At 43.5% G+C, this 13,670-nt stretch overlaps 1 protein-coding gene across 1 annotated transcript in view; it reads left to right on the top strand.

Annotated features, from left to right (window-relative positions):
* Positions 1 to 3,106: 3,106 nt before the first annotated feature.
* CCDC105 (coiled-coil domain containing 105) overlaps positions 3,107 to 13,670 on the top strand; it is a 52,257-nt gene continuing 41,693 nt past the window's right edge. The window contains exons 1-2 of the mRNA XM_030195378.1: positions 3,107 to 3,179; positions 4,981 to 5,548. Coding sequence (XP_030051238.1) covers positions 5,000 to 5,548 — 549 coding nt within the window. The 5' untranslated portion in view covers positions 3,107 to 3,179; positions 4,981 to 4,999. The remainder of the gene's footprint in view (positions 3,180 to 4,980; positions 5,549 to 13,670) is intronic.

Raw genomic sequence — 13,670 nt, 5'->3', positions numbered from 1 at the left:
CCTTAAGTGAAACCTATGGAACTTTGGAAAGCTAAGTGCTTTGAAAATATGCCTCTATGTGTTTTTGCCTCCAACGCAATCTTTTTTTTTAAGTCCCTCTTAGCCTTCCTTATCAGTGCTTTGCATTTGACTTGACATTCCTTATGCTGCTTCTTATTTTCAGTCGGTTCCTTCTTCCATTTTCTGAAGGATTTTCTTTTAGCTCTAATAGCTTCCTTCACTTCAATTTTTAACCATGCCGGCTGTCATTTGGTCTTCCATCCTCCTTTTTTAATACGCGGAATATATTTGGCCGGGGCTTCCAGGATGGTGTTTTTGAACAGCATCCACGCCTGATGTAAATTTTTGACCCTCGCAGCCACTTCTCTAAGTTTGTTTGTTTTTTCACCATTCTTCTCATTTTATCATAGTCTCCTTTTTTAAAGTTAAACGATAACGTATTTGATTTCCTATGTATACTTACTTCAAAGTTAATATCAAATCTGATCATATTATGATCACTGTTATCAAGCGGCCCCAGCACCATTACCTCCCTCCCACACCAGATCATGTTCTCCACTAAAGACTAGGTCTAGAATTTTTCCTTCTCTCGTCGGCTTCCTTTCCATTTATTTCTTTACTTTTCTCCTTTCTTCTTCATTTCTTGCCCTACATCCATAAGTAAAAGCTGGGTCCTCTGCATACTTGACTGGAGGAGGTATAGAGTGCATCCATCTATTTTCTCCATCCATTAGCAGTTTTTCTCCTCTCTTCATGTTCCCTCATCTCATCTCCTTCCTCTCTTCTCTTCTCTCTCCTCCCCTCCATCCATGTGCATCTCCTTCCTCTCTCTTCCCTCTCCTCCATCCATGTCCTGCATTTTTTCCTCTCCTCCCTTCCCTCCATCCATGTGCATCTACTTCCTCTATTTTCTTTTCCTCCATTCATTTCCAGCATTTCTTCTCCCTCTGTTCCCCTCCATCCGTGTGCATCTCCTTCTTCTGTCTTTCCTTCCCTCCATCCCTGCCCAACATTTCTCCTCTCTTCTCTGTCCTCCACTCCATCCATGTCCAGCATTTCTCCTCTCTCCCTGCCCCTCCATGTGCATCTCCTTCCTGTCTTCCCTCCCCTCCACCCATGTTCAGAATTTCTCCTGCCCTCCCCTCTATCCATGTCCAGCAATTCTCCTCTCTCCCCTGCCCTTCCCTCCATCCATCCATGTCCAGCAACTCTCCTCTCTCTATATATTATCCAGGAATGTGAGACACTATCAAATGTGATGGATGCCTGTTCTCGTGTGTGCATGTGATAATCCTAATGGCTATGGATTTCTGAACATGTGGTTTCATTAAAGGAGAACATTTTAAATGCCCAGTTGGGTATATATGCTAAGCTCAACTTTGTTAAATGTTTCAGACATATCCATTTATTTGTTCCCATGATATAACTGAATTCTATTATTCTGTCTCTCTGTATTTTCAAATGTAAGTCACATTGAACCTGACTTTGCTTGGGATAATGTATGATATAAATGTTTTTTTTAGGTAATCAATAGGAATAAAACAAAATAAAACTTGGAAAAGAAAATAAGATGATACTTTTTTATTATATCCAATATTAAGTTCTGTCCAATAAAAAAGGTATCATCTTATTTTCTTTTCCAAGTTTTATTTTGTTTTATTCCTATTGATCACCTTTAAACGTGGACTAATATGGCTACCACACCTCCTCTACTCAATGTTTTTTTTTAAATCCTTTATCCTCCATTTTTTAAGACTCTGCCTACCTGCTGGATAGTGATGGCTCAAGGAAAGCAAGTTTGGTCTAGTGAAGACTAACTCAAAATAACCTGTTCCTAAGCTGGGCCCTAGTGTTATCATATTGAAAATACAACCATACCATGCCTCTGTGGTTATGCTCCACTAATAAATTAAAAGATTAACTGGATTTCTTGAAAGGATTATATAAACTTAGGATGCATGACTAGGGACACAAACATACACTTATTTATTCAATATCACAGTTTTTCTTGTACAGCCACAAAACAACCATTTAGGGATAGCCCATTTATGTTTAAACAAAAGCGAACTGCAGGAAACAAAATATTTATTTTTGACTTATAAAACCATTTGCCCCTGAAACATGTTCAAAACAGAATAATCCATTTGTCTATCTAAAAGGTAAACTTATACTAAACAGATGAAGATGTGATTCCATGTGCCCCAATTAAAGGACAGTTTAATTCTACTTCCATTTAATTTCAATATATTCCATCATCTTTATAACACCAAGCTTCCCAAGGTAGATTACAACAACAGTTAAGTTCCCATCAGGAAACAGGACGACATCCTCACTGAACTTTGGCCATCTATATTGTATACAGTGTATTTATTCATTCATTTATTTAATATTTAGTGTAGAAAAATGAGCACAAAATACAGTTTAATATTGCTGTTTCTACCAGCTCTAATAACGTTTTAAGCTGTTTTAGTGATATTCAATTATTTAATGACATTTGTATCTACATGTGGGGCACTTTCAAATAAATAAAAAAGCAGTCCAATAAGTAAAAAAAAATCTTTTGTCAACCTTTTTAAGACACTACTTATCCAATTGTTCATGGTCAAGTGTACAGCGCTGCGTACGTCTAGTAGCGCTATAGAAATGATAAGTAGTAGTAGTAGTAATTGAACAATAAAGAACGACAACGTGGATGCAGTAGCTCATAGGTTTGCTTGCTTTGTTTTGAGTGTACTAGAGATGACGGCTGTGCAGGGGGAGTGGAAACAGAGATTAACCAAAGTGTCACTTCCACTCCTGTCTATTAAACCTCCTTGTACTAGAGCAGAACAGCTGAACATGACAGCTCCATCCGAGGAGGTGCTCCTTGGCTCCATCAACTTCCATAATCAAGAACCATCGAGAGGAACGAAAGATAAAGAATCTGCGAGTATTGACTAACTATAGCATCAGCCCCTCTCCAACAATTGCATTTCATTGTGATGTCTACACAATATCCTACTCGCTGCTTGTGGCTGGCCAATGAGAAGAGAGACGGGGCGGAGCTAAGACAGCATTCTGCCGCGTTTTTAATCGTTTCTATGGTGATAGCGTCGGGGTTGCCGGAAGTAGGTTCACCACCAGCTCAAGAGTTGTTGATCTACATCCTGGTCTCTGTGTCTCCGGCAACTCAAATACAGGTATCAAGAACTCTAGAACGAGAAATGAACCAATGGTCAGAAGGTTAAAGAAAACAATTACGCTATGGGGACAGGTGTAACGGGAGGGGGGGGGGGGGCGGGAATATGGGGATAGAAGTAGTAGAGTATTGTGCAAATAGGATAGCTCTGGAGACAGCCACAGCAAGCACAGAGATTGTGTGGAGACAGGAATCAAGTGAGACAGAGACTGTGAGGAAAAAGACAGAGTGCAGCAGAAAGAGGGAACAGCAGGAGCAGGGGAAACAAGATGCAGGAGGGACAGGTATGTGGTGGGCACTGAAGAGAAAAGGAGCAGGAAGGACAGGGAGTGGGGAAAAGTAGCAGAGGGGAGAGGAATTGGTGGAGAATGGGATATCAATAGAAATCAAACAAAATAAAACATGGAAAAGAAAATAAGATGATACCTTTTTTTATTGAACATAACTTAATACATTTCTTGATTAGCTTTCGAAGGTTGCCCTTCTTCCTCAGATCGGAAAATGGGGGACATGAATGTGTGGAGAGAAGGAGCGGGATAGGGAAAGGGAATTTGGGAACAGAAGGAGCAGGGCCACATGGGTTGTGAGGAAAGGAGTAGGAATACAGGAAATGTGGGGACAGAGAGGATATGGGAACAGGTTCAATAATACATAAGGAATGTGGGGACAGAGGGAATGAGGGACATGTAATGTAACAGAAGGAGCAATACCGCAGGAAATATGTGGCCATAAGAAATGGGAATTCATTGAACGTGGGGACAGAAGGACTGGGGAAGGGCAAGGAGGAATGTGTGGAGCAGGAGGGTCCAGGCAGAATGGGGACAAAGGGGGTAGGGTCATAGGAAATGTGGGGATAGAGAAAGCACTGGGGACAAAGAATGTGTGAATAGAAAAAATGGGGAAGCTGCTGCTTGCCCTGGGATTGGTAGCATGGAATGTTGCTACTATTTGGGTTTCTGCCAGGCACTTGTGACCTGGATTGGCCACTGTTAGAAGCAGGATACTGGGCTAGATGGAACATTGGTCTGACATAGTACGGCTGTTTTTATGTTCTTAGGATATAGGGTCAGTGGGAACAGAATAAATAAGGGACAAATGGAGGGGGATAGAGGAAATGTTGGGACAGAGTGGTGGGGCAGTGGATTGGCGTATTCCTGGAGAGAGGCCACTTATGATATTGATCAACATTGAAAAGCACTTATTCAGTCAGCATTGGGTGGTCGCTCTATAGGTACCCCCCCCCCCCCCCCCCCAAGTATTCAGCCCATGGCGGTCATCAGTTTTCAAGCTGCAGACAACCATGGACTGAATTAGACTTGGATAATCAATGCTGGGACATGTTTTGGTATTGGCATTGAATATTCGGGTCATCCTCAGACCCAGAAGTCATGTGGGTTCTTGTAGATATTCAGAGCCAGCACCCACTTAGCCAAGCTTAGGACTGCATATTCAGTTATGTTATTCCTTTTTATTTTTTCCTCTTGCTTGCCTCTTTTTACCAGTTCCCTTTTTCTCTTATCTCTGTCATGCTGTATTTTACTATTTAATATTTAAAGCTTACCTTTTCTTATTCTCTCACTAAACCACTTTTTCTCTTTCTGTTGTCCATCCCTGTCTCTTTCACTTAGCCACTCATCCATTTCTATTAATTTTTCTCTCCTCCCTATTTCTCTATTCCTAATCTACCTTGTTTTCTTTTCCTTTCTTTTTCTCTCTATTTCCTTTACCTTTCTCTCTATTTCTGTCCCTTATTCGACCTCTTCTTGACCCTCTCCCTCTTTAATCTCTTCTCTCTGATACAGTAAGATTTGGACACAAACCATGGCTGTGGTGATACCATCAACCTCAGAACATGTAGGCTCAGAGTCCTGGAGAGAGGCTACTTATGGTACAATTAGAATGGCCAGGGATCTGGTTGAGAAGTCTGGCAGGGTAGTTACCACTGCCCCTGTTCACCAAACTCGCCCCAGGAGGAAATATGCAGAGGAAATAAGCCACGAAGGTGTGAGAGGTGAAGTAGCAGAGAAAAAGCAACTGTCCAGAAGTGGGAGGCGCAGTGTGGATGTAACCAAGCCAGCACCAGCGGGGGATGCAGGCAGCAAGGACACAGATTGGATTTCCAGCCTCCCTCTCCCATTCTTCCGGGACTTCCTAGCCATGCAAAGTAACAGTTTGGTCCATGACTACAGCCGACAGACTCGGGTGGTACTGGCCCGCCTGCAAAGGGCCATCTCGTACGTCAATGATGAACTGTGCAAGCTGCTGAAAGAGAAGGAGGCATTGGAACATACCCTGGCCAACGTCCGTAAGGACATCCTGACCAACAAGCAGAGTGTCACTCTCAGGTCCTTCCGGCCCATCTCTGAGAAGGTGGGGAGCAGAAGGGTGTGCTGTTTATATATCCCTGTATCACAGGGAAATGGTGATTTAATGTTTGCACAGCAACAACAAAGCCATATTGCAACAAACATTGTGGTTCCAAATGATCAAAATAACAGGTATTGTAATAGAGAAACTGGAGAGTTTGAAGGCATCAGTGTATTGCCTCTGTTTTACTTGCCTGTCCCTCTCTCATTGTTTACTTTGTATCAGTTTATTGCCACTGCTTTTCTTTGCCTGGCCCAGCTATTCCCAACCCAATCCTCGATGCACATCTAGTTCCATCAGGTTTTTAGGATATCCACAATGAATGTGCATGAGAGAGATTTGCGTGCACTGCCTCAATTGCATACAACTCTACCTCTTTAATATTTATTTTTTTATTTTTGTTACATTTGTACCCCGCGCTTTCCCACTCATGGCAGGCTCAATGTGGCTTACATATTATATACAGGTACTTATTGGTACCTGGGGCAATGGAGGGTTAAGTGACTTGCCCAGAGTCACAAGGAGCTGCCTGTGCCTGCAGTGGGAATCGAACCCAGTTCCCCAGGATGAAAGTCCACCACACTAACCACTAGGCCACTCCTCCACTCATTGTGGATATCCTGAAAACCCGATGGGACTGGTTGTGCCCCAAGGACTGGGCTGGGAATGGCTGGCCTGGCCCTTTATTCTTTCCTCAGCAGTTTTTGTATCTGGTTATTTCCCTTGCTTTTCTCATGCTTACCCCTCTTTCTTTAAGACTCTATTTTCCTTATTCATGTTATGGGTATAATAGATTGTAAAGAAAATCGGAAGTGTTGTGACCCAGGATAGCACTACTAGAATACTCGTAAATATTGTGATTTTACCTTTATATTATAGGTGGGAGGAGTCGAGAAGGCTTGAAAATTGGTCTTCTGAAGATTTTTTGGAGGCAATAGTGACTTGCTATGAGTGAAGCCATTGCTATAGACAGACTGAGGGCCCAATGATCAAAGCAAGCCATGCTTGCAACGTTTCATTTAGACTGGTTTTAGCCAGTCTAAATGAAACGTTTTTTTTGCTGCTAATGCACAAAGGCTTTCGGCCACTGCTTTACCGTGCCTAGAAGCAGTGACCGAAAGTCTTATGCTAATCAGCTCACTTGTATTAAAATGACCTCATTAGCAATTCCGTGCAATGCTCAGAACAACGGTGCATGGAAACTCCCTGCCCAAATTACTAAACTACCAACAGATTCTGATTGTTGGTAGGTTTCAGTTGTTAGGACAGGGTGACTTTTAATGCCACACTTGCCTCCTAATTTCTCCTCAGGTGGCAGCAGCAACTTTTTCTCCGCACGCTTACCCTGTCACTTCCTACTTCCAGCCAACACCGAAAAGATTTCTTGCTTCCCCTCCCCTTCACTAGACATTCGCAGAAGAGCTGCACCTACCGCACAGCTCTTGTAGACATGCGCCAGGAAGTTCCGAGCCCTTTACCGACCAATGCTCAGCACTAACTGTGCATATAATTTGCCACGTTGTTAGTGTTGAGCATTGGTTGCTAAAAAAAATAATAAATCGGTGCTCCACTCGTTTTTTTTCTGGCACTATAGAGAATAGTGCCGGAATTCTGTGCATCTCCCCTTAAAAGCACTGTGCTGCACTAATGGGTTGGAGGGTTCAGTTAGCTTCTAGGAGAGTCCTGCTGCATTTAAGGTGTTGGAAGATGCAATGAAGTTCTTGGAGATAAGCTGCTAGGTGAGAGCTGTGAAGTAGTTCCTGATTATTGCTGGAAAAGGGAAACTATCACAACTCTGTGCCATCTGTGGGAATAATTAAATTACAGGCACCAAAAATATTTCCTGAAAGCATCTGTTTTATAAAGGCTGCTGAAATATCAACAAGCAAATTAAAAGTATCAATGGTGTATTAATCAAAACCTCTAAGGTGGTAGGCGTCTTGCTTGTTTTTATAGTCTTATGATAACAAGTGAAGAAAGCATGCAGAGCATGGCTCATGGAATTCTTTTTAGCCCCTCTACATGTGGGTGTGCACATGCAAATTGTCGGTATCTGCATTGCCTCTCTGTGTGCCCCTAGGAGTTGAATATTATTATAGGCTTTTTGCTTTTCCACCTGACTGGAGGACCCGCGTTCATGCATCAGGCAGGAAGCACCAGCGCATGTGAGGTGATAGGATTTTCTAGTACTTACTATCCAGTATCCGCACTGGGCTCCATTGGATGACGTCACTCAGATATGAGAATAATGAACCTGCTGTCCTCGGAGAACACTGGCTACAGGTAAGTATCTTTGTTATATAAAATCATAAGTGTTTGAGGCATCTGTAGAAGAGGACAGGACCTGTGGGGATGGGATGGAGACAGAGTTCACGGGACGGGGACAGAGCCTGTGGGGGGTGGGGACAAACCTTGTCCCTATGTCATTCTGTAGTAGTGAGCCTCTACTACAACCAGGGGTGTATCTGCGTGGGGCCACAGGGGCCTGGGCCCCCGCAGATTTTGCCCTGGCCCCCCTACCACCGTCAACCCTCCCCTCCGTCGCTTACTTTTGCTGGCTGGGAGCCCCAACCCCCGCCAGCCGAGATCCGCTTCCTCCTCCGAGTCCTACCTTTAAAAATATTTCTTCAGCTGGCGGGGGACTCCAACCCCCGCCAGCTGACCCGAGATCTTTAACTTTCTTCTATCTTCGTTCTCCGCGTGGCCGACATGTTGCTGCTGTTGTGCAAAGCTGAAATCCAGTTTCGGAGTCTGACGTCGCAGCACGTTACGACGTCAGTCAGACTCCGAAACTGGATTTCAGCTTTGCACAACAGCAGCAACACGTCGGCCACGCGGAGGACGAAGATAGAAGAAAGTTAAAGAAGATCTCGGGTCGGCTGGCGGGGGTTGGAGTCCCCCGCTAGCTGAAGAAATATTTTTAAAGGTAGGACTCGGAAGAGGAAGCGGATCTCGGCTGGCGGGGGTTGGGGTCCCCCGCCAGCAAAAGTAAGCGACGGCGGGGAGCGAGGGTTGGCAGCGGGAAGGGAGGGGGGTGTCCGGCAATGGCAGGGAGGGGAGGTGGCGGTGGGGCTAAAATGTGCCCCCTCCCTCTGGCTCTGGCCCCCCTTACCACCGGAGTCCAGATACGCCCCTGACTACAACACTCTTTAGAAGAAATAAGAGAATATCCTAGTGACAGGAGCAAGTAATACCGGAGCTTATATGAGAAGGAGAAGTGGGCTTGGCTTAAGGGGTGCACTGTACTGGAGTACCTGAATGGATGTGGCAATGACTGTATAGTGGAGTGGCAGATTGTTATATTTTACAATTCTGGCCACTGCATCTCAAGAAAAATACAACATAATTAGAAAAGGTCCAGAGAAGGGTGATCAAAATGATTAAGGGATGATGACTCTCATATGAAGAAAGGCTTGGAGCTCTTAAGTTTGGAGAAGAGATTGGTAAGGGAAGATAAAATCCTGAGTGAACTGGAACTGGTGAATGTGAATTGATTGTTTAGTTTTTCAAAAATTACAGACTATGTGAAATGCTATGAAATTACTAAGTAGTACATTTAACATACATCGGAGAAAATAATTTTTTACTCAATGCATAGTTAAGCTCTGGAACTCATTGCTGGAGGATGTGGCAAAAGCAGTTAATGTAGCTGGGTTTAAAAAAGGTTTGGACAAATTCCTAGAAGAAATGTCCATAAACTGCTATTAAGGTAGACCTTGGGAAACCACTGTTTATCCTTGTGGGTAAGTAGCATGGAATCTTGATATTTTTGAGATCCTGACAGGTATTTGTGACTTAGATTGGCCACTGTTGAAAACAGGATGTTGGGCTACAGATGAACATTGTTAATCTGGTCGTGAGCCCAGGCCGAGGCCTAGTATAGGGTTTTGGCCAAGGCCTAGGGTAGACCAAACAGGCACTACGCACGACCCAGCTACCAAGCCCCACACACACAACAACCAACAAGCACCACCAGAAAATGGGAGATAGGCCGTGAGGCTCGCATGAATGCTCTATCGGGAACCCACTCGCACAGAGTCCAAGCGTGCGGGCCTCACGGCCGAACAGGAACCAAGTCATACACTGGGAAGGGAGAAAGAGCAACGAGGAGTCCCCAAAGGAACTGGAGCACCAGCAATGCATACAGCGCTGGCTAAGGACACAAGGGAAAAATGACCGACAGACGTTTCTATAGGAAACACAAGGCTGTGCCACAGGGCAGTCAAGGATAAAAGAAGCCACACAAGGGAACACTCTAGGCTGTACCATACAGCACACAAAGGATAAGGGAAACCACCTAAGAATACGCAATGCTGACCTCACAACACACAAGGGAAAGAGGGAACTGCAATGTAGGGATACACAAGGTTGTGCCACGCTGCATTCAAGGGAAAAGGGATCCACACACAAGAATGCACAAGGCTGGCCTCACAACACACAAGGGAAAAAAAGGGAACTGCAATATAGGGATACACAAGGCTATGCCACACAGCACTCAAAGGATAAGGGAAAGGTAAGCAAACAGAGAACGTTGCCTAACACACACAGATCAGATAAGGAGTAGAGCTCACCAGTAACAGGAGACAGACATTTTGGAACGCCCATGAAATGCCCATTTCCCTGCCTATAACCACACCCCTTTTTGACTCTGAGAGAACCATATTCTGTGCAAACTGTGCCAAAAGGAATGGTATAGAAAAACAGAATCTGCCTGTCTTACCCAAATTAATGAGTCTCTCAAATACAAACAAAATAGGTGAAAATTCCTATGTAGTTCCACTTTCCTTTCAGTGGTAGTATACCCTACCAGAGGGGGGGAGAAAAAATACAAACAAAAAAAAACTTTTCACAGAATGCTCAATTAAAAACCACATTAACGACACTATGGTATGCAACTTGACTAAAAAGTAAGTAGAAACGGATTTGTTGAAAATCTTAAAATATCATATCGTTTCAAAGTCTAAAAGTGTATTTAAAGCATCCAAAAATATTAGGTTTCTCACTTGATAAATGAAACAAAATCATTGTAGGTGCAGCTTAATTTGTAAGAGGACAGACCTGATTTGTCTTACGCTAAAAAAAGCAAAGTACGTTAAAAAAAAGAGAGAGAGTGGCGTTAGATGGAACCTCTGAAGTGAGCTTCTTCATCTATGAAAGAACTTAAAAAATGAATAGGCTAACAAAAAAAGATATACAGGAAGATTACCATGATGTGCGATCGATTATAATAAGCCCGTGTGTTTATATTCAAGCATGTCAATGTATTGAGTAAAAAGTGAATCACTGTAAACATAAGCACGCACTAACCCTGAGGTTGCTATTACTACAAATAAAGAATGCAGTCGTTATTTGGTGATCAGAGTCTCTATCAAAGTATACTCAATCATCATTGGTACTAAAAACAACATAAAATATGCCAAACTCAGGTTGATAAAAATAAATTACCAACAAATTAGCTAGTGCAACAAATAAAACCTCCATGGCGAAAAATATTGGTTAGAAAAAACGCCAATATGAGAGTGCATGCGTGATAGGGAGCTTTAAACCCATGCCAAACAGCGTGAGATGACGTGTCAAGAAAGGATGACATAACAACCTGTATGTGTTCTACACTGACAGGTGATGAATTAATTCGTTGTAATATTGAACAGTCTTTCTTAATGAGTAATATGCAGCCAGATTCTGCATCACAGCATCATCTAAAATCAAAAGCTAATAAAATTACATTCTCATTGATATAAAAAGGAAACATTATGCAAAAAACTACATCACAGACAGATACCATACATAGGAAGTTCAAAGCCAAATTTGAGATGTTTTCATTTAGGTTGGCCTGCAGTGGAGGCAATGCATGCAAATCTCTCTCATTAATATTCATTGTGCATATCCTGAAAACCTGGCTGGCTGAGGTGCCTCCAGGCCCAGGTTTGGGAATCACTGGTGTAATATATAAACTACACTTAGGATAAGTGGTATCATGCTTCAGAAGGTATTGCAGAGAGACCACACAAGGGTGGAGGTGCACTTAATCCCCACGAAGAAACAGTCCAGTGTGGAGCAAAAAGGGAGTAGAGAAGGTAGGCTCTTTCCAATCAGTGAGGGAGATGTATGAATGGTAAAACAGTTTATTGAATAACCTCAAAATATAACTCTACACAGCTGTGTTTCGGCGCCAAGGCACCTTCCTCGGGAGTCTATGCAAATAAAGATAAAAATGAAAATACTAAACTAGACACACATGAATATAATCAAATGTATAATAATACCATAAAAAAACATAAAGAAAATCATAAAGAAAAAGCATGCCTAGACATGTATCTAACATGATAAAACTACAAATGGATACAGTGCATTCATAGGTTAATATAACCAGTGGTATAAAACCTCTTATATGGAGCATGGCTAAACAAAATAAACTCAAAACAGTCAAATGAAATGTAATCTAACATGTATTGGTACAGAAAAAAGATAATAACGTGCAAGTAAAAAAGAGACAATTGTATATTGAATCAGGCGTGAATGTTAAAAAAGTGTATTTGTTGTGTAAAAAAGTGTATATTTGTGGTGTAAAATGTTTGGATAAAAAGACCATGAAAAACAACATTAAAAATGCTGATATGGGACTTAAAAATGACACAACCGGTGTCTAAAAGCATTATGAAGTGTATCTGTGGTGTATCTGAGGAAGGTGCCTTGGCGCCGAAACACAGCTATGTAGAGTCATTTTTTGATGTTATTCAATAAACTGTTTTACCATTCATACGTCTCCCTCACTGATTGGAAAAAGCCTACCTTCTCTACTCCCTTTTTGCTCCTCAGAAAGTATTGCAACATTGGGACCAAGACGTGAATTACACTGAGGAAATGTAAGTGTCACGTATCAGGATGAGTGAGCCTGTGGACTGCTGTGAAACAGTACTACCTGCCTGCCCAGGGGACAGACAGACTGTAGCAAGCAGTGGGTGAGTCCCTACAGAAGGGATTGCTCCAGTAGATTGTCGGGAGAAGCAGGAAGCTGAAGCTGTCCTGGAAGCTGCGGCTGTGCTGGAGCTAGAACCAAAACTGGAAGCAGGAGCTGTGCTGGAGCTGGAACCAAGACTGGAAGCAAGAGCTGTGCTTTAAGCAGAAGCTGTGCTGGAGCTGGAAGCAGGAGCTGTGCTGGAAGCTGAGGCAGTGCTGGACCTAGAAGCAGGAGCTGTGTTGGAAGTTGAGGCTGTGCTAGAGCTGTGTTGAAACTGGAACCAGAACTAGGAAGCAGGAGTTGTGCTGGAAGCTGAGACTGTGCTGGAGCTCGAAGCAGGAGCTGTGCTCTGAAGCTGAGGCTCTTCTGGAGCTGGAACCAGTACTTGGAAGCAGGAGCTGTCTTGGAAGCTGAGGCTTTCCTGGAGCTGGAACCAGGACTAGAAGCAGGAGCTGTGGTGGAGCTGGAACCAGGACTGGAAGCTGTACTGGAACAGGAGTTGTGCTGGAACTGGAACCAAGACTTGGATGCAGGAGCTGTGCTGGAAACTGAGGCTGTGCTAGAGCTGGAACCAGGACTGGAAGCAGTAGCTGTGCTAGAGCTGAAACCAGGACTGGAAGCAGGAGCTGTACTTTAACTGGAACCAGGATTTGGAAGCAGGAGCTTTGCTGGAAGCTGAGGCTGTGTATATAGGCAGATTCTACATCACAACATCGTTTAAAAAGCAACAGCTGGAACCAGGACTGGAAGCAGTAGCTGTGCTAGAGCTGGAATCAGGACTGGAAGCAGTAGCAGTGTTAGAGCTGGAACCAGGACTTGGAAGCAGGAGCTGAGCTGGAACCAGGACTTGGAATCAGGAGCTGTGATGGAAGCTAAGGCTGTACTGGAGCTCAAACCAGTACTGGAACTGGAAGCAGGAGCTCTGCTGAAGCTGGAACCAGGACTGGAAACAAAAGCTGTACTGGAACAGAAGTTGTGTTGGAACTGGAACTAGGACAGGAAGCTGAAACTTGTGCTGTACGCTGGAACCAGGGCTGGAAGCTGAAGCTGAGCTGGGGAAACAGGGCTGGAAGTAGCCGCAGTACTGGAAGCTGGAACCAGAGCTAGAAGCAGCTGCAGTGCTGGAAGTTGGAACCAAGCTGGAAGCAGCCACAGTGCTGGAAG

This window comes from Microcaecilia unicolor, chromosome 3 (assembly GCF_901765095.1).
Source record: "Microcaecilia unicolor chromosome 3, aMicUni1.1, whole genome shotgun sequence".
NCBI lineage: Eukaryota > Metazoa > Chordata > Amphibia > Gymnophiona > Siphonopidae > Microcaecilia > Microcaecilia unicolor.
Note: the sequence above shows the minus strand (reverse complement) of the source record. Positions and strands in the feature narration are given on the sequence as shown.